Source organism: Scleropages formosus, chromosome 9, assembly GCF_900964775.1.
Source record: "Scleropages formosus chromosome 9, fSclFor1.1, whole genome shotgun sequence".
NCBI lineage: Eukaryota > Metazoa > Chordata > Actinopteri > Osteoglossiformes > Osteoglossidae > Scleropages > Scleropages formosus.
Genome location: NC_041814.1, coordinates 1,872,482 through 1,893,233, shown reverse-complemented (window position 1 = coordinate 1,893,233; position 20,752 = coordinate 1,872,482). Strand labels below are relative to the sequence as shown.

The 20,752-nt window shown below is 44.8% G+C and overlaps 2 protein-coding genes across 2 annotated transcripts in view; one reads left to right on the top strand and one right to left on the bottom strand.

Annotated features, from left to right (window-relative positions):
- Positions 1-3,582, top strand: part of polrmt (polymerase (RNA) mitochondrial (DNA directed)) — a 61,028-nt gene extending 57,446 nt beyond the window's left edge. The window contains exons 20-21 of the mRNA XM_029255049.1: positions 480-547; positions 2,865-3,582. Coding sequence (XP_029110882.1) covers positions 480-547; positions 2,865-2,914 — 118 coding nt within the window. The 3' untranslated portion in view covers positions 2,915-3,582. The remainder of the gene's footprint in view (positions 1-479; positions 548-2,864) is intronic.
- Positions 3,583-15,426: 11,844 nt separating this feature from the next.
- hcn2b (hyperpolarization activated cyclic nucleotide-gated potassium channel 2b) overlaps positions 15,427-20,752 on the bottom strand; it is a 51,016-nt gene continuing 45,690 nt past the window's right edge. Inside the window, exons 7-8 of the mRNA XM_029255001.1 lie at positions 19,237-19,401; positions 15,427-16,623 (exon numbers count right to left, since the gene is read on the bottom strand). Of these exons, the coding sequence (XP_029110834.1) occupies positions 15,653-16,623; positions 19,237-19,401 (1,136 nt within the window). The 3' untranslated portion in view covers positions 15,427-15,652. The remainder of the gene's footprint in view (positions 16,624-19,236; positions 19,402-20,752) is intronic.

Genomic DNA, 20,752 nt, shown 5'->3' with positions numbered 1-20,752 from the left:
GCTGTAATGTAGTTGTGCTTAATTTGCAAGCAAAGCTTTTCCCAAAGGCAGCAGCAGGGTGTTTGCGTCGCCCTGCAGCCTTCTCCTGGGGGTCACTGCTGCTCACGGGTCCCTAAGGTCGAAGACAGACGTTTTCCAAAATCAGTCAGCACTCCTGTACAGTGCTGCAGTCAACATGAGGCTTAAGGACACAGAATCCAAACCTCATATTTGGCGTTCAGGAGATAATTGTTACCACTTCTGGTTTTTTTTATAGAGTGAGCAGGATGTATTGCTGCTGCTGTTTTTCTTTTTTTCTTTTTTTTTTTTTTTTTTTAAAGAAATAAAAACCCTTACATTTGTTCAGAACCAGTGTATCCAATGCAAGGTCGAGGTGGTCCAGAGTCTATCCCAGAAGCATAGCGCATGAGGCAGGGTATACCCTAAACAGGACTGTGGTCCTAGTGAAACTGCTAAAAGTAGTATTTTACTTTTTCCAGAAGTGAAAACAAGAAGTTTTCAGAGCACCAGAAGATGTTACAGCTGCTGTCACAGGTTCCCCATACAGGTCAGTGTGTTGTGTCATTTAGTTGCACTGGGAAGCCCGTGTGACCCCACACCATGTTCATTGTGGCACTGTGCAGTAGGTATCTTGTGGGTTACAGCTCAGCCACAATGGAAGGCTGGCAGTGACGAACAAGGGAAGCATAATAGTTACAGCAACGGTCATGTGTGCTTGGTTTATTTTGTTTATTTTGCTAAATGAAAAGTCGAATTGCACTGCGCTAGATATATCTGCAAGTCTTATTTCAAATATTATAATGTATTCCTTCACTCTTTATTGTCTGTGTATTCTGTGACCCAATTCACAAATGTTAATGTGCATCCAGTGGGATGCATTTGTGCTCCTTTTTATTTAAATTGTGTGTTAGATGCAGTGACGCATTCAAATAATGAAATAAGCAAGTTTATTTACCACATGTTAATCTATTTAGGTAAAGGGAAATGTATACATAAGAGAACACACAGAGCTAGCAAAGGTGTTTTTTTTTTTTTTTTCTTTCTTTCTGTCAGTGATGTGTAGTATTTGGCGCTGGATTGTTCTGGCAGTTTCTAAAGGGCCGCTGTGCAAGGTGGATCTGTGGCACAGCTCGCAGCTGCTAGCAGAATGAGTTTTCCAGGGAGATCAGCTCCCCCGGCACACTCTGTGTACAGGCTCACCAAGGGCGTCCTGCCACTGGGCTGCCCCACGAGAGATGACAAATGGCACCATGAAAGACTGTTAACATCTTCACTTCCACCAACCACTCTGCTAGGGAGGGGTCCTACCAGAGCAAGCCGGTTTTATTGTAAATAAAAAAAAAACGCAAGGCGAACACAGCTCATATTTCACAATGGACCTTCCTGACATTATTTACCTCTCGTGCCTTATATCGGAGGGATTTGCAAAGCTCTGTGGAGTCATGGAAGTCACCCTGATAGGGCTGCTTCAGTCACTGCTCACACACACACTCAGAAAAGCAATGTTGGGGCTGTATCCCAGGGTACCCTGTAAAAAAAAAATTCCTTACACTTTACCTTCATATACAGAGACCTGGGAGGAGAACAGCTTTTTATGAGAAATATACTGACAAATAACCACACCTGTATAAATCTCCCTTTGGCTTAAAAGCAGTGGTATAATGATGAGCACAATGAGATACATATTGATATAGTGTTTGATTCAGAGCAATCTTTTCTGGGCTTATATTGGGCCAGATGGACTTCCAGTTAACGGTTATAGTCATTCCTGTATACCATGCGTATTAAAATGGGTTCACTGTGCAGTACATGTGGTTTGAGTGTCACATGCATTCTGTATGTGGGCTCTAAAAATGCACCTAGTTGCCTTGCCATCTCCATTTTTATACAGACGCTGGTCGCTGGGTCCGGTATTCCGAACTGTTGCGGCAGGATGCGCGACCTGAGGGTGTAACTAACTCCCGGTGTGCATGTCACCGGTGCGCTCAAGAAAAGCAGGGCCATTACTGTTGTGTGGCTTGTATCTCTTTAAAAGGAGATACCAGCCTGCAGTTAAAAGGCAGTGTAATCAAAGGGCAGGAGAGGACAGAAAAGGTATTGAGGAACCCCAGAACAGATAATAGTCCATATTCTAGAGCAAAGCAACAGTAAAAGGAATACACTGCACTGACTTGAAGTGTGGAGTTGAGTCTGGGTTCCGACTCAAACGTCCGAATCCTTATGAATGGTCTAAAAAGCCAATTGTACTGTAGAGGTACGAGGATTTACATTTACTCATTTAGCTAATGCTTTTCTCGGAAGCTACTTACAATGTTGTACTTGCACATTTATACAGCTTGGTAATGTTACTGGAGCAATTTAGGGTAAGTACTTTGCTCAAGGGTTCTACAGCTAGAGGTGGAATTTGAATCTGTGGTCTTTGGGTCCAAAAGCAGCAGCTTTAACCACTACACTACCAGCTGTCCTGTGAGCTGCAGTCAACTGTCTGATAGATTTCCTGCATGATAATTACCTACATGATAATATGATTGAACTTCACACTGTTTATAAATTTGGTATTCATACGTATGACTGCCTCATATTTCCGGCAAATTGCATTTGATGTAGCTCTCCTAATAAAGAGCCTGCTAGCTGTGAGGTATTTTGGCTGTTCTCTCCAACTCAGAAAAGCCATTTATAAATAAAGCAAAAGAATGCAAGCAGCATCAAGCATGGGGAGTTGATGTGTCCAATAGACCTTGAAACATAGCTGTAGTGCGGCCAGTTTTAAATCATCTTATGAACACTGTTTTTTGCCTTTATGAGGTTTTTCCACATCATTGCAGTTTGAGGGTTCATGTTTTTTTTTTCTTTTTTTTCTTTAGGGGATTTTGATCTTGAGAGAGTGAAGGAATCAACATATTTCTTCAGCTGAGACAGTCTGATGAAGTCACGAGCACTGCCTGGGACTGAAGCAGCAGGACTTGTCGGTGTGAGATGTCAATACGGTTAATAGGAATACCTGCGTCTTGTTGGGCCGGACCTGGGTTTCATCCACTCACGCTACAGTTATTCAACTTGTGTGAATTGTCCAGCGCTGTGCCTGAGGGCTAAATATCTAACCCCTGGAATGGACACTCTCGTTACTTGGAATTTACCCCGTTGTACTGAAGATGCCTTTCTTGCCATGCTTGCGTTCACTTACTGTACAGGTAAGTTCACATGCATCTGGACAGTATGTGCACGTGTGTGCCTCTCTCAGTATATGTGGGTGTGTCTGCAGGTACCTGCTTGCACACGTGTGTTCTGGCTGGCTGTCGGTCACACCTAGGACAGTGGTAACTGCAGAGCGGCAGTACGGTACATGATGCTTTACAAAGCACTGTTCTCCGTGTTAGTAGCCCAGGACAGGAGGCTCTCAGCCGTCCACAGCTGACCAAAAGACTTGGCTTACTTCACAACTTTCCTGATGGAGTAGGTTCCCTGCTCACAGGCTATGGGGGAGAAAGCTGCTACCACTCATCTGAATGTGAAACATCTTGTACAATTATTTAGTTGTTCCTCTGAATATGAGCAATATTATGAATAAATATTTTGATTTAATAAGCATGCATCTGTATTCTGTATGCCCATTTCCCATCATTAAATGGAATTATGCTCATTTTCCTTAGCAAGTGCTTGGCAGATATAGGGCTTACTAAAGCTGTTAAGTTTTAACACCACCTGCAGAGGACCTGTCCTGTCCGGAATGCATCCCTTTGTCTCTCTCATTGTATTAACTTCAAAGTCAAAAGTAGCAATTTGTTTTAATTTATAAAATATTTATTTCTGTTTAGAAAAAGTGCTAAAATGACCATTCCAGTTTGATCTTCATTAATCCGTTTTCTTAAATTTTAGCTGCTGTAAAGCAAAAGGGACTTTGACTTATATACTTAGTAGGCAAAATGTGAATGTGGATCCACTTTAATTCAACTGGTGTTCATAGTGTTTACAGCTTATGTCTGGTGTTCTTGAGTGTTGGTGATCAATAAGATGAGGAACGCTCATGTTGACGGCATGAAATTGTCAACGGTCAGGGTAGAATAGGAATTTGCAGGCAGCATTTTTTTAAAAAAAAATTTTCTTTAAGTTTTGCGATTATTTTTTTAAAAATGTATAACCAACATTATTTCAGGTTTTAACAGAACCTGTGAATAACTCAGTATTTTTTGTTTTCATTGACAATGCGGATAATAATAGCGGACAGCGCTCACAACGTGACAGTCACCGCACGTCTTTATCGGAAAAATCACTCAGCAGTCACTATTGAATAGGAGATGGAAGAGATGCTCTACTTTTTTATTCATCCATTTTTCATTATCATTTATCCTATTGCACGGTCACAGTCTTCTGGAGGGCAAAGGTAGCATATACCTTGGACAGAGTGCCAGTGTATCACACACACACACACACACACACACACGTTTCCAGTTTGGAATTTCCTCTGTCAGAAATATCATTAAGAAATGGAAATGAAGCTGTCATGAGAAGAAAAGAAACAAAGAAGAAACAAATCGTTGATTGAAGGGTTTATAACTTATTCCATATGCAAAGCAGTACAATATGTCACTGTAAGGAACTGAAGAAAGGTTTGGCCGACACCAGGGTAGGTGACCCTGAAGCTGACAAGAAGTTTGATATTTATGCAAAGACGGCGATCTACACCTTGCCCTTTCTTGACTTCCTTTCACAATTTCTCCAGGGTTCTCCAAACTCTTGCTTGTAACATTTATATTCTCATTGCCTGTCTTTTTATGTCACCTGTATGTGTGTGTGTGTGTGTGTGTGTGTGTGTGTGTATGTGTGTGTGTGTGTGCACGCAGCATCCAATATATTTCTATACATAATGAAGTAAATATCGCTGCATTATTTCTGCCTGCAGTGTGATCAGTCCACTGTCAGTATCATTCTGAGGGATTTTCGATAATACTGTCTGACGCAGAATCGAAATTGCACACAGTACCTTTTTGAATTATGTTGCATTAAGTTATGGTTCATAGTGTCCTTCACAATGTCAGGTGTTTCTTGAGCTATATTAAACCTGATAGGTTTTTATGAAGGTGGTGAAGACAGAGCTATGTTCATAATAACTTATATTCCCCTTGACCTTATGCCAGAGGATACAATATACATATACAGTGAATGGTTCATGCCCAAATAAATGCATAATGTGTACCCTCTTGGCCTGAGGAGGGTGCAAAGAAGCTTCCCCCCCCCATGGGCTTTTTTTGGTTTCATATTATATGAGCATGTTTTGTCTTGCGTTATGATAATGTTTAAGCATTTTTCAACCAAAATGCTGTCTTTTTTTTTTTTTAAATGGAACATTTTGAAAACTGTCAATTTATTATTAGTTGTAGTATATATTTTACATATAATGTCAGATTATTGCAAGAAGTGGGATTAATAGTGTTTAAAAAAGTGTTCGCTATTAATCACTGCTTGTGTTCTCTAAATGTGAAGTTTCGGTGCCGGTTTTTCCTTTTGGGCAGCGTAGTGCTGGTACCTCACAGTGCCTGAGCGTTTTGGACATTGTTCAAATGCAGCTCAGTCTGTGTGGAGTTTAAATTATCTCCCCTTTTCTACGTCGGTTTCCTCCCACTATCCGACAACAGGCAGCTCAGGTGTAATGTGTGAATGTGCGACTGCTGTGCCGAGGGTGTACCTTAAAATTTGTGCTATGCTTATATACTACTATTATTTGTGAGTTTTTTTCTTCTAAAACGATAGTAATAATGCAGCATGAAAAGTAGAACACCTAATTACAGGTGGTCCCCGATTTACGAAAAGGTTACGTTCTGCGAAACCCATCATAAATCGAAAATATCGTAAGTCGTTTAATTGCATTTAATTGCATTTAATACGACTAATACACACCTCTACATGGCAGGCTGGGAGATGTGGATTGCTGCCACTGCCCAGCATCGCAAGAGAGTATCGCTTCGCGTTTCACTTCTCCAGGAAAAAGTCAAAATTCAAAGTATAGTTTCTACAGAATGCCTATTACCAGTTCACCATTATGAAGTCGAACCATCGTAAATCGGGGACCACCTGTATATACCGATTTCCTACAGAAGAAGGGCACGTATGGACCCAGGTGTATCTATTTGCCCCCCCCAGCCTAGCACCTAGTGCTTCTGGAATAGGCTCTGAACCGCCGTGACCCTGACAAGGACATGTAGTTAACAATAGTGAGCGAGTGGCGGTTTTCCATTTCTTTAATAAGCGCACTAATTGGGGACACAGCAAAACTTAAAAATATGTTTAGTAGTTTAGTCTTTGACCTCGGAAAAGTGGGTTGAGACATGTATTTTCTGAATTTGCAGAACACATTATATGTGATGGCATGTCACGCCGCTTCTCCTCCCACATGGAAAATGAGAGTTTTTGTTGTTCGTGTGCCTTTAATTGAGGAAGATTCCGAAGAACGTGTGCTGGAGGTGACCGATTCGCATGAGTATTCCCACACCTCTTTGTAAAATCCAGAACTCAGAAATCATTCAGTGGAGCGACCGAACATGTACTAGAGTAAAACCAAAGCTCTGCAGCTGACAGGGTAGGGTTTAGGCTTGTCTCTAAGGCCGATGTTTATCACCGGAAAGGTTTAATAAATGAGTAAATGAACGAGATCAGGACGGTAGCATGAACAAGCTCTAGAAGCTACTTTAGGACTCGAGTGTCGAAAGAGTATCTCCGCGCCTCTTCTCACATCACACGGTCGCTGAAGCCGCCTCCAGTTGCAGTTGCAAGGAAAGCCTTTTTCTCAAGATGTGTTTTGTCATTAAACAGGCAGTCGGCTGTCTTCTGGGCTCTGCGCTGTCCTGCCTGCTGCCTGCCTGCCTTTCCCACCAAGACATGACTGTGTGGCCCTTTTCAGGATGCGAAGCCTCGTGGGGAGGGGAGGAGTGAGGAAAAAAGGGCACCTGATTGTGATGCAGTTGGCTTGTCAGAGCTGCCGACTGCGCAGGCCGGAAGAGACGGACCCTGCGGTTGGGCTCCCTGTCTCCGGGCAGCCTTGGGGGAGCGTATCCTTGGGATGACCTCTTTCTCGTGACGCAGGGCGGCGGGGACGCAGCAGGGCCGCTGTCTGCAGCGGAGAGCAAGGCTGGTCGGGCTCAGCTCAGATGGGATTGGAGACAATTTCGGGATCAGTCAGTTATATTAGGCAGGTGTGCAGGTCTGATGATGTTCAGCACCATCTTTCGTAATTGTTCGTAAGTGCCTCTCTATCAGCAGCCTAATGACCATCAGCCAAGTAACTGGACCATTTATAGCACATCGTGAAATATGCTTATATTATAATAGCAGTGTGTATCACGTGAACTAAAATAGTTTTTTCTTTCCAGAACTGTGGACATGCAAGTGCAGCAGAGTAAGTTTATAACGTTCCCCATAATGAGCTGTGCAAACACTGGTGTGTTTTATAAAGAACAAGGCAACTCCAGTTTGTATGTCAATGCTCTCATGTTTTATTGCACGATTATTACTGCTTGTCTTTCAGATTGTGTTGGACAAAACTGGACAAAAAGCGACTGTGTGTTGAAGAAGACAGGCTGTGGTTTGGTACCAGGTGCATCATTTGGTCCTGTTGTTGAGTTTCGACGTCAGCGCAGTGAGTGCAGCTACTCCAATCAAGCGTTTCTGCGTTTCGACGTTGCCTCTTTGGCCAGATATTGGAACGGCCCAGCGCTCACCTGGGCACATCAAACGATCTTTGCAGGGGCACAGATACAAAAAAGATCTCTAATAGCATTTGGTGAAGATCGAAGACTTTCCGCATGTGCGCTTTTGAAATGTTCTTTACGTTTATTCATTTAGCTGATGCTTTTCTTGAAAGCAACTTGCAATTATTTACCCATTTATTGAGCTGGGTAATTTTATGGTTAAGTGCCTTGCTCAAGGGTACTACAGCTGAAAGGGGATTCAAACCTGCAACCTTTGGGTCCAAAGGCAGCAGCTCTAACCTGTACGCTTCCAGCTGCCCCCCCCCCCAAGGGAGGAACTGACCACAAATCATGTCCTTTTGGGTGTTTTGCGGTGCTGAAAACAGCGACGTTCCCAAAGTGGCAGACGCAGTTAGTGAGTCTGTGGTCCCTCTGCTCCCTCCGCCTCTCGTCATAACAGCCCAACACACCCAGAGGCCGTCCAGAGGCGGGAAACCAAGTGTTTGTACATACAACATCAACAACAACAAACAGTGGACAAAGAAAAGGAGGCAGACTAGTCATACCAACAGACACATAATTGCATAAGTACAAAATGTTTTCTTTTTTTACACACACTCTTAAAAGAACACTTTTGATCAAGTGTGCTGATCCCATGTGATGCCGGTCCAATGGAAATCCTTTACTGCTGACACATGGGTTTCACAAGGGCAAGGAGTAACTCGTAAGACACCCCGCCGGGGTCACTAATACTGGAGCAGTGTTCCAATTTAAAAATAAGTCAACAAATCAAATCCCACTGTTATTACATGCATACATCCAATGTTTCCTGCCAGAATTTTATTGCATCATTTCAGCTAAGTCCTTAGACAATGAATGACACACACTTTCACACAGCTTTTGAAGGATGTGTTGCACCTGGGAGGAATAGTTTCTCACCGTCTCGACTGGGCAGCTTAGCGAGGGCCCTCATCCTTTCGCTGTATGCAATACTGCGGTTCCATATAATACGTGCAATTTATCTACAGTTTACCACACACCCCCAATGTGCACCGTAAATACACAACAACACAGGCAAGTTATTAATCCACAGGGGAATAAAATTCAACTCGAGGCGTCGAACGATTGCATGTACAGCTCTGGTGTGTTTTTACATGGCAGAAAAGTTGGCGTTTACAATAAAAATTATGTTCTAATTTTAATTAGCAATTACCCGCCTCCCTTTTTTATACGCAATGAAATTTTTCAATAAGATGTATACAAAGGAGGGGTTTGCATTTTACAGGTGCTCAGATAAAAACCAATATGGAAATGAGCAACAGGAGGTGCACAGTGTGTACAGTACATGTAGTACATACGGTATGTTGGAGCACATTGCCAGTGTCATAATAAAACCAGAAAAGCAAGCAATAGATAACTTGAACATTAGTAACTTGTATGTAATAAGATCCAATGCGCTTAACTGAGGTGTTTAATGATGGAAAAAGAGAAACAGCTCCTACATCACAAGACTGGGGCTTACTTGCCCTGTTCTGTTTTTAAGATTGACATTTTCAATTTGCATTTTTTTTTGCACTCCAATTTACATTTATTCATTTCCATTTATTTATTTAGCAGATGCTTTTCTCCAAAGCGACGTACATCTCGTGGAAAATACAATTCGTGCATTACCTTAGGAGAAGGAGCCATAAATGCAGATGTGCGACTCTTAAGTAGTTAGTTTCCTTCCTTCACCATATGGACCAATGTTCAACACACAAGTGGCTGTATAAAACTTTACCGGAATATTCTTTTCAATTTCTTCCGCTATGCACTCCCACTCCAGATACGTGCATCTCATGAACATGAGTAAAATTGAGACAGCAGCTCAAAACAAGGGGGATCCTATTGCAGGACAAGGGGGCACTATGGGAAGATGTATCCGCTCTGTAAGGTCACACGTTGACCGTCACGCGTTCTCACTTGTATTAAATCACCGAAATCTCCACCACTCGACACAACCGTGCAAGACCACACAGTAGGAAAGACAGACCTTTTTTTTTTTTTTTTTTTTTTAGAAACACGTGAGTCTTTCCAGAAGAACATTTCAGGATTTCCTACATGAAGTGCTTTTTCCAGGACTTTCAGCTGATGTTAAAAAAAAAAGAACAAAAAAAACAATGTTGGACACAAAGGACTCGTGCGTTCAGAGCAAAGCCAGCACGGTGGTACCGCGGTGTCGGCAGTGGGCGCTCATACGGACCAAAGGATTTCGGGTTCCAAACAAGGCCGAAGTATTGCAGAATGCTTGAGTATTGCTCCATTTACACCAGGGTCTGTTAGTTTCATGTTGCACGCTTGGCTCTTTTTTTTTTTTTCCCCATTCCCAGCAGCAGAAATGAATCACAGAAATTACTCCTCGTGAAAATGTTAACTAAACACTATGCAGCTGTGAAACCTGAGCAGAATGTTTTGATCCCGAGGCCCGATCCCTTAGACAGGGCCCACTACACTAATTTACCCTCCCCCGGTATTATTATTGTCAAAGGAGACAATATGTACAAAGAGGTCTCCGCAAATATAGACATCCAAAGAGGAAGCATTAGTAAGACAAATTTAAAATATTTAAAGATACAAAATTGAAATGGTGTACGAGGGAATCTGTGTGCTTTATTGTTATTTCACTGGCGTTCAACGTAACAGTCTATTGCGCACCAGTTGTGTCGGAGGGTAACATGAGTGAAATGGAATGAAAACACTGGTCTCACAGTAAAAACTGCTCACAATATAATGCAGACGTCCATCTATTTGCACACAACAATCACTCGTTGGTTAGTGTCCTCTTTCGCTTTTTTTTTTTTTTTTTACAGTGCTTATGGTGTGCAGTTTTACCACAGTCCCCTGTCCCTCATGTACATTCATTAAAAATAAAAAAATAAAAAAAAAAAACTACTCTTATGTATGATGTGTTGTGATTAGCTGCAAAGATCGCATGGATAAAGCAAGTATTTGTAAAGAAATTACATTAAATGTGTATATACGCTGATCAGCCAAAACATTTAAACCGCTTGGCTAATATTGTGTAGGTCCCCTTCGTGCCGCCAGAACAGCTCTGATCCTTCGAGGCATGGACTCCGCAAGACCTCTGAAGGTGTCCCGTGGTATCTGGGACCAACGGTTTTTAGGAACTGCCCGCATGTTCCTAAAAGAAAACGTCATTCGTCAGACGAGGCCACCTTCTTCCATTGCTCCGTGGTCCAGTCCTGACGCTCACGTGCCCATTGTAGGCGCTTTCTGTGGTGGACAGGGGTCAGCATGGGCACTCTGACCGGTCTGCGGCTACGCAGCACCATACACAACAAGCTGTGTGTTCTGACACCTTTCTATCATGGTCAACATTAAGGTTTTCAGCAATTTGTGCTTTAGTATCTCTTCTGTGGGATCGGACCAGATGGGCTAGATTTTGCTCCCCACTCTCATCAGTGAGCCTTGGGAGCCCATGACCCTGTCGCCGGTTTGCCGGTTGTCCTTCCTTGGACCACTTTTGGTAGGTCCTAACTACTGCATAATGGCAACACCCCCCCAAGACCTGCTGTTTTGGAGATTCTCTGACCCGGTCGTCTAGCCATCGCAATTTGGCCCTTGTCAAAGTCGCTCAGATCCTTATTCTTGACCATTTTCCCTGCTTCCAACACATGAAATTCAAGAACTGACTGTTCACTTGCTGCCTAATATATCCCACCCCTTGACACGTGCCGTTGTAACAAGATAATCGATGTTATTCACTTCACCTGTCAGTGGTTTTAATGTTGTGGCTGATCGGTGTATAGTGCCTCTCAGTGATTTCACTGCAATTAAAACAAGCGGCAGATCAGATATATTTCTGTTGTTACCCCACTTAGCGGAACAAATCAGAGCTCCAAATAGTTCTGATACTGATGCTGATCATCCTCACCTCGCTGAAAATGTAGCTTGCGCGTAGTTGCGAGACCTCATAGCGATATGCACGTCACCCGCATACATGGGGTCTTTCATTAGTTCTCCACGATCACTGCCGTTACAAAAATATTTGGTAAATCGTATGTGGGGAAGAACAGGAGACACGACCTTAATCGATGCCAAATGAAGTTAAAGTATGTGATCTGCTACCTACATGCATGCCCACATGTAAACAATGAGAATATCTGTTTGTGTGAGTAATTACAGCCCGAGTTTCTTATTTATATGGGGCAATAACAAGCCTGTAAAAATCAGAGGCGTATGGAGCTTCGAGATAAACTACGGAGTCTGTCAAATGTCAAGGCTATGCCTGCTTCGGTCTCCTTCCTCTCCGAGATCGGACAGGCAATTAAGATTTTTTTTTTCTAAACATCAAGTAAGATTCATGAAGTCGCTGTGATTTATCCTCCAGTGTACAGACTTCATAACTGCAACCAGGCAACACTATAAACAATTGCTATGATTTCATACAGAGCTGTAACAGTGGACTGTGGCCTTATTTCCAGAACATTACATAGCTTAGAGACATAGCGATACCCTTGGGAGCGGCAGAGCATCTCAAATTATTAAAACCCAGACAACCATCATGTTATTTAATTCTAGTACTGAACACCCTTGCAGACACAAAAACAGAGTTGGCAAATGTACTGAGTGCAAACATATCAGTTATAATTTCCTGCAGTATAACTGGGAATTCTTTTAATTTATTGCAGATGAAAACTGACAATATGCAGGTAGTGGGAGACAGTACACTATATATATTTGGAAACGGTTTTTCAGAGCTTTTTCCGAACCTTTTTACAGATTTACATAAGCGTCGCCTTCTAGGTTTACGTATGAGAGCACATAAAACTAATTCTAAAGTACAAAAACACAAGTGAGCCTTCTGCAAGCAGAAAGGTACATCTTAAAATTCTAGTGCTATTTCGACGAATGGTCATAGCATTTAATGCTACCAACCACTGGAGAGCTGTATGAAATATTGTAATATTGTAATACACAACTCCATTTTTTTCTCTTCTGCACAGAGCTAGAAATTAACTAAATATTGTATAATCTTGGACTGAACTCATATTTACAGCACCAAATCCGTGGTGTCTCTGTCTCTCGCTATATATATAGCTCTATATACTATGTATGTATGTCCGTGTGCACTTATATATATGTGTGTATAAAAAAATTAGTCTGCACTTGCCTGTACTCCTCCATATTATTGACTCCTTTGATTATTTAAGTGGGCATTAAATAAATACAGCCATTCAAAATGAAATTAGAAAAATCTAATCGGTTAAACATTTCTTTAATTTACTTTTGCAACCTCAGATAAATGAAAAAATTAATTCGTTAATAAATATAAAGATATAGTCACTAAAGGACCAAAGAGCCGAGTTCTTCAGGCCACGTTCTACGTGAAAGGCGGCCGGAGAGGTTTTCCTTTGTATTGCAGAGCTTCGCGTCTAACTTCTAGATCTGGATAAAGCTTCTACCAATTGCATTTAGTGTGCTAGTAATATATCGGGTTTATTTCATTTATTCTAAAACGTAAATCTTGCCAAGTCTCGGAAACAACCCTCTTCTCCGCTTTCGGGACAAAGATCTCACAACAGTAGAGGTTCGATGTGGCAGGAGCGCTCCAGAAGAAAGAGCCGATGTATCCTTGGAAAACCAAGCACAGATATGGTCACCATACTGGATTCTACTATTTTATTAAAAATAAACAAATAAAATAAATGAACTGAGCTAAACGTTGAATCGGTTTCCAAACGTGACTTTTCTTAGATGGGACGGTAATGACTGAAAATTTCATTCCAGTATGTAAGATCACCTCTTATTTCTTGGCAAACTTCTTCTACCTTCTATTAGACACATGTTGTATTTTGTCAGCGTTCTGCCCTTCTGGAATTGGACCGGATTAACACGGCGTGATGTGTGCCGAACGAAGCCGATTCAGCAGGGTGCGAATTAAGAGTCGAGTCAAAAGTCACTTTGTTATTTCTGTCTCGCTTCCTAAAAGCTGAGCGAATGTTTCCCGGCTCACTGGTCTCGAAAGTTTTTTTCTTGAGCGAATACGACTAAATCTTCTAGGCAAACGCCACGAATATCAGCCACATTTTCGTATTCTTGCCATCCCGACAGATGCTGTGTGCGCGTGCAGCGTAAAGAGCCTGGATCCGGTGCGTCTGGCTCAGCAGTACAAGCATGCTGCATGGCGGCGCGCTTCCCCGTAACGCCGTATCTTATCGCCGGCTTTAAGCGGCTCTCCGGCGCAGCAAACCCCAAACCGCAGCCAGAGCGGAAACCGACCCCGAGGCCCTTATGGCATCTTTACGAGATCCATCATGCATCTGAACGCACTACGCTAGTGAACTTCGCTGGGTTAAATCTAGGCCGCCACTACAGCGTAAGTGCCGATTCGATTTTTCTTAGATGATCGGAAGAAGCAGCACGGATTTCCGCAGTTCCGGGAATGTGATCGGTCGGCGCAAAGACGATAAACGCCTACACGTTGCGCAGAGTTTTTTTTCCGCTGGTACGACGAAGAACGAAACGCACGTGCTCGTTTCGCGTAGCGTTTCGCGTTACGCCAGTGAGAAGACGTCATTTTTCGTTGGCTGGAACCTGGCTAGAGACCAAGGGTTTCCTTTTCGTTAATCATGCATGTTCCTCGGTGAGCGACCAGGACGGTATGACTTTCATATGCCGATGTGCTGAAGCAAAGATTATCGTCAGGAACTATATATTCAAACATAATTTTTCCACAGATATTTTAAACTAAGTGTATCCATATGCCCCTGAATCAGAAATTACTAAGTATTTTCACATTCGTACTAAATCACTACACTGTACATATATATTGAGCAGGTTAGGAATGATACAGATACTGGACTAAGTGACAGAGCTTTTCTGTACAGGGGTGTGATGACTTGATACTGGGGGACAATATGGAGTTATCCACAAATACTGGTGGGACAAATTAAGCCTGCTTGAACGTTTCCTATTATGTAGTAAAAAGAAACCACTGACGCACAATTTAATAAGGCTTTGCATTTTTCCTACCGAAAACGATAAGGTATAAAGGAAATCTGCAGAAGTAAGAATGAATTCTCCTTCCCGTGCCAGGATGAACGAAACGGACGCGTACACACGCGGACAAAGAATATGGCTTTAAAAGTAGGAAAAGAGGCAGTTAAATTAATCTTTTTTTTTTTCGTCGTCGTTTCTTTCCAGTGGTATAACTTTCTTTTTCTAGTCCGGTTGTGATTTTCTCGTCCGATACAGACGCGATCCACCGTCGCGTTCAAGTTCGACTTTGGTCTGGCGAAAATACACTGAAGATTCAACTAACTGAGGTTTTCCCTTTTTTCCTTTTTTTACACAATAATTTAAGATCGACCAGCGGTCTAAAATACTATAAGCTTTTTTTTCTTTTTTTTTTTTCTAAAACAATACTAATATTATAGCATAATAAGTAGAACACCCAAGTATATAGCAAGTTCCTACAGAAAAAGGGCACGCGAAAACACTTGAGCAAAGCATTAGACTTCTTCATTGTCATCTGAAGCAGGTCCCTGATTTTCCTGTGATCCCAGCTCTCGCTAGTTTGCATTGTTTGGATTTGATATTGTTTGTCGTCGATATTTAGTTCCACTTTTCGTCTCTTTTTACAGTAACGAACGCAAACGAAGGAGGCATTAAAGGCAGAGTATGGCCAGGTGCTACCACTACGTATCTACAGGGCTTTATTATATATGTGTGTGTGTGTGTGTGTGTGTGTGTGTGTGTGTGTGGGCAGAGTACAAATCTTTCACCTCTCCAAAAGGTAGGTGCATCTCTCCGCGGTCCCCTTTCTCCCAGTCAGCGGTCAGTCAGCATACATTCTAGTTGTCAGATTCGAGGTTTGACCGGGAGAAGGGGAGGGGCGGCAGAACCTTCGAGGCTACCAAAATACCGATCCCTCAGCATGCGGATCCTTGCGCCGCACACTGGATCCGTCACAAGTTGGACGAAAGCCTGGATCTCACAAAGTCTGTTTCGGGGAGGCTGACTACGGAATCTTTTTTGGGCGCCGAGTGGGCCGAGTCGAGCTGGCCCAGTCCGACAGCGGTCCCCGCCCCGTGCGCGGCGCCAGCGAGGGATGCGGACGTGAAGGACCCCACCGACATCTGGTGGGGCAGCACTACCCTTTGCGGCAATGCGGGCCTGTAGATTGAGGGCCCGGGTGTGCCGGACTGGGCCGGCGGGGGCCCGATGGAGGTGGAGGAGACCCGGGTGGACTGCGGCAGGCTGGGCGCCGCCGGTGGCGTTCCGTCATGGGGAAGAGAGGGCTGGGATGCGGACAGTGCCCTGGCATCCTGGCTCAGGCTGCCTCCGTGCAGGGAGTGGGTGCTCTTGTGCGTAGTGGGGCGCTGCGTGGGGCTGGCGGCGCGCTGCTGGACCAAGGAGAGCTGGGATCCCGACAGGCCCCCCATAGGGCTTGAGCTATACTGGAATGTCCTTCCCCCGGTCGCCAGCGGACTCTGCACAGGGGGACTGGAGATGGCCGAGGCGAAGGCCCCAGCAGGCACCTGCGGCTGAGACGCCAGCTGGGACTGAAGGGGCGATGCTGTGATGGGGCTGGACAGGTTCTGCACCACCTGGAAGCGGCGCACCATCCTGGGCGACTGCATGCCGATGCCAATGGGTCCCACCAGTGGGCTGGCCATCTGGGGACAGAAGCTCATGGCCACAGCCTGCTGCAGACTGGCTATGGCCGAGGGGGCCTGCGGCTGTCCCGGTGGGGCAAATATGCCCCCGTGCATGGGCGGAGTCATGGACATGGCCCGTGGCCGTTGTAGGTCCACCTGCTGCACCATCTCGCGGTCATATTTCACTATCTCCTGTATCATCTCGTTCTCCCGGTTGTTGAACACGCCCGAGTTCAGGTCGTGCTGAACTTTGTGCATGAGAATTGAGTTCTTCTTCCCTGTCGAGTAATAGAGTAGAAACATGTTGTTAGCAGAGAAATCTGGGTGATATTAACAAATCAGTTCACATAAATACACCGCTTAACTACACAGCAATCGCGCCAGTCATTCCGATATTTTTCATGACTCTTAATATGTTCTCTTTTCCGGCACTGGGCTTCCCCTGTCCCAGCTATTGTAGGACCTCATCGAAAGAGGTGTTTATATCCGAGGAATGCCTACGTTTGGAATTTCTTTCAGTGAGACTGCAGCATGGAGAATAAAACCTTAGCAGGATTGCATGCCGGCATGGATTTTAACCAGCTTTCACTGTTACGCTGCGATGGCTACTAAATGTCGGTAATAGCTCGCCGTCAGGGGAACGGAGCTTCCTTACGGGTGATGAGAAGACGAATCTTGATCCTTGAAGGATGACCTGTAACCGTTATTTGAACACGTATTACTTTGCGAGGCTCCCCTCTGCTAAAACACGCAAACACACACGTGCCAGGCTCTCGTAAAGGATCGGCATCGAGCTTTCTTCCACGCCACGTTATAAACGCCGCGAGTTGAGGCCCTGCGTTGGCGGTCCTCCTCTCCGCACCGAACCGGTCCGCAGCGAATGCTCCCCCCCAAGGATATCACGCCGGCTCCTCTTGTGCGAGATCTGAGACTCGTCTCATCTCCGCGACGGAGAGGGCGAAAGCCCGGCTCCTAATTATGGGCTCCCTCTGCTTTTCTGTTGCTTTTCTGCTCTGCATAGAGGCAAGGGATCCAAAGGAATGCCCATTTATCAAAGACGTTTTTAAGAAACAGGCACTCCAGCCTCTTCTTGGGGCCGCTGCCAGTACCAGACTCTTGTTAGGTTGAGGGAAAAAAATTCAACAGTTTCCTGACTTCCTCAAAAACGCCATATCTCCAGTATGCTATTACTTTTGCGAAGATAAACGTGTCATTTTGCAGCGTGAGCCAAGCGTTGGGTGGCAGGCCGAGACTGCGCCGCAACGGAAACGTCCACCCGACTGCGTATGCGACGCTCCAACTCACCCGGGTACAGGCAGGATGGCGCATTTGCAGTTGTAGTGCATTTTCTCTCAGGAATAAATGTCTCCAACACTTATCTAAAGCAAAAAATATTTTCTGAATCTCTTAGCCACACCTTCGACTTAAAAACGAGTCGGCGATGTCAACGGCAACGGGTTCAGCAAGTGGCGCAGTGGCTAGAAGCGCTGCATTGCAATCGGGGTGACCCGGGTTTGAATTCCAACTCCCGCTGTAGTACCCTTGAGTAAGGTACTTACCCTGAAGTGACATAGTAAAAGTTACCAGCTGTGTAACTGAGTAGACGATTGTAATTAGCTTGGTTCACAAACATAACCGACATTGTGAGTTGCCTTGGACCACGAGCGAGGACAAAAGCATCAGTTCAATGAATTGAAATGTAAATTAGTGTAAACACATGCCTCTAATTCTTATATTCATTTGAGGAATATAAGTGCTGTGCCAACAACTGGCAGGTTGGGGTTGGAGACCTCCTAGGTGAGAAACGTGACGTTGCGTGACGTCAGCATGAGGCTGTCCTTGGAGTGGGGGAGGGCGGGGCCGGGTGCCACTGTCCTGGCGAATAATTTACACAGCGTATACGCAGAATGTTTATACAGCAGGGTCTAAATATACACACACTAGGTGCATTCCCAGTGCAAATGTTACCCGGAGTCAACAACACAACAAACTGTTTCAACAGAAAGCTCATCTATTAAACTCCTATCAGACACATTTCCAGAGGCATGTGCTGATAACTGATTTCTGAAGGATGAAGGTAATTAATTAATGGTTTCCCCTCCAGTGAACTAAACTAATATAAACACATATGGACACACGTTTGCTAAAACTGCTTGTCCCAAGCGGGGTCGTGGCAAACCGGAGCCTAACCCAGCAACACAGGGCGTAAGGCTGGAGGGAGAGGGGAAACACCCTGGATGGGACGCCAGTCCATTGCAAGGCACCCTAAGCGGAACTCGAACCCTAGACCCACCGGAGAGCAGGACCCAGCCAAACCCGCTACGCCGCTACGCCACCACGCCCCCTACTACGTATGGACCACTTCTGTAAATCATTTCAAATGAGAACACACACTGCTGACCTAAAGGAGCTTCCCTCAGCACCTCCTCTAATATCCAGGAGTCGTCCACAAATGAATAAGCAATTACAGACAGCCGTAAGTGAAAACACCTCTCTCAGGATCCATTTGGGCAATTACATGTAACTAAACCCTCATATAATTATAATGTCTATTGTCTCCCTTTGTGAAATAACATTGTATATGTCTTGCTCCCATAATGTCGTGTTGGGAAATAAATCACTTGAAAAACGGCAGGGAGAGGTCCCCTGGAAATCTGGTAGGGTGAGATGCTTACAACAATTAATACTGCAAAATAAATGGCTACCCCATTACGCTTCGGCCCGCACAGTCCGTGCTGTTCGGTAGTTTCAGTGTTTGAACGTTGCACATTTTAGATTTCTGTCAAACTTGCGAAGAAAAACAACTGGATGGAAAAGGACCGCGCCTTGGACATCGGCGCAGCCAGCCGGTCGTCCCTGTGTCGTGTGAAGCGAGCGAAGGAAGGGCGCACCTATGCGGTCGAGCCGGTCGATAGCCACCGTCTCGAAAGCCCTCCTCATCATGGGGTACTCCTCAAGAACCTCGTTGAAGTTGTCCACTGAGAGAGAGTATAGGCGGCAGTAGGTGTCTGCTCGCACGCTGGCTGTGCGTCTCCCCCGGGTCAGCAGGCAGATCTCTGGAAGGCAAGGAAAAATGTAGCAAAAGGGTCATTTTATTCCAGCGTCACAAACTGGTACGGTTACGTTGTCAATACAGGCCGTTGGTTGAAGACATTTTTTATATTCTTCTGCAGTTTAATGGCAAATTACAGCCAAGGACTTGGTAGGAGAGTAAATTCATTGAACACCACAGTATGAACCTCATACAAGCTGCAGCTGTGAGAAACAAAGCCTTTAAAGCGCTAGATGTGCTCATGACCCACACATCAGCAGGGTAACATCGAGATGTGGAGCAGCATTGGGGGAAGGTTGCACTAGTTGAACGCTCAAGCAAAGTATTCGATCCGAGCTGTACTGGTAGTGCGTCTATCTAGCGAGTGGGTACCAATTCTTGGACCCTCGGATAAGGGTTAAGCATTGTTTCGTTAAAAAAAGAAAGATGGGAAAAAGGAGAAATGTGGTGAATCCCATGCAGTGGATGTGATGGTGGAAGACACACGCAGTCTGAAACTGCGGCGAGCCAGAGCCTAACCCGGCAACTCAGGGCGTAAGGCTGGAGGGGGAGGGGACGCACCCAGGATGGGACGCCAGTCTGTCCCAAGGCACCCCAAGCGGGACTTGAACCCCGGACCCGCCACCGCACCCCCTCACGATGGTGGAACAATGGATTAAATAAGGAATGAGACTGAGGCTGCATGAAGGCACTTTACCGCAGGGTCTCTCTGAAACCCCTTCCGGTTCTTCAAGAAATTCCTTCTTCACTGTAAAAATAATTGTGAACCATGAAAAAACAGAATCCATTTGTGCACACCCCTCCGTGTAGGATTCCTTTACAGTTTACCGACAGGCAGCGAACATACGACCGCAGTCTTATTTAAAGTCAGGTTGAGTGAAGATGGTGTCTGACACATCTGCAGAGACGACAGTTTGTCCGGGACTCAAAAGCGCCTTTGCGAGAACTTGACTGCGGGACGATGGACTGCCCCACGTCTCTCCACGTCCACAGATGAGTTAACGTCTGCTGTCATTTCTCCCTACTGTTCTCTCCCAACAGTACTCGAGTTCCTCAACGCCTTCCGAGGCCCAATCAGTTAAGGAACAAGTCTGACATTTTCCAACACGCCTTCCGGGCTGCACCGTATCTAAGAGTAGCGCCATTCGCTTTGGAGTCGGTGGCTTCCTGGTCGTGACGGGCAGAAAAAGACGCGGACCTCAAGCAGCGTTATCGATTCACGGGAGCTTGACGTTAGTTAAGCGGCCTTTTCGCCGTTTCTAAATTGACAGGTGAGTCAAGGGTAGCACCTACCCTTTGCTCATTCCTAAGGAACTTACGCTCTGACAATATAACGCAAACTGGTCCTGGGTCAG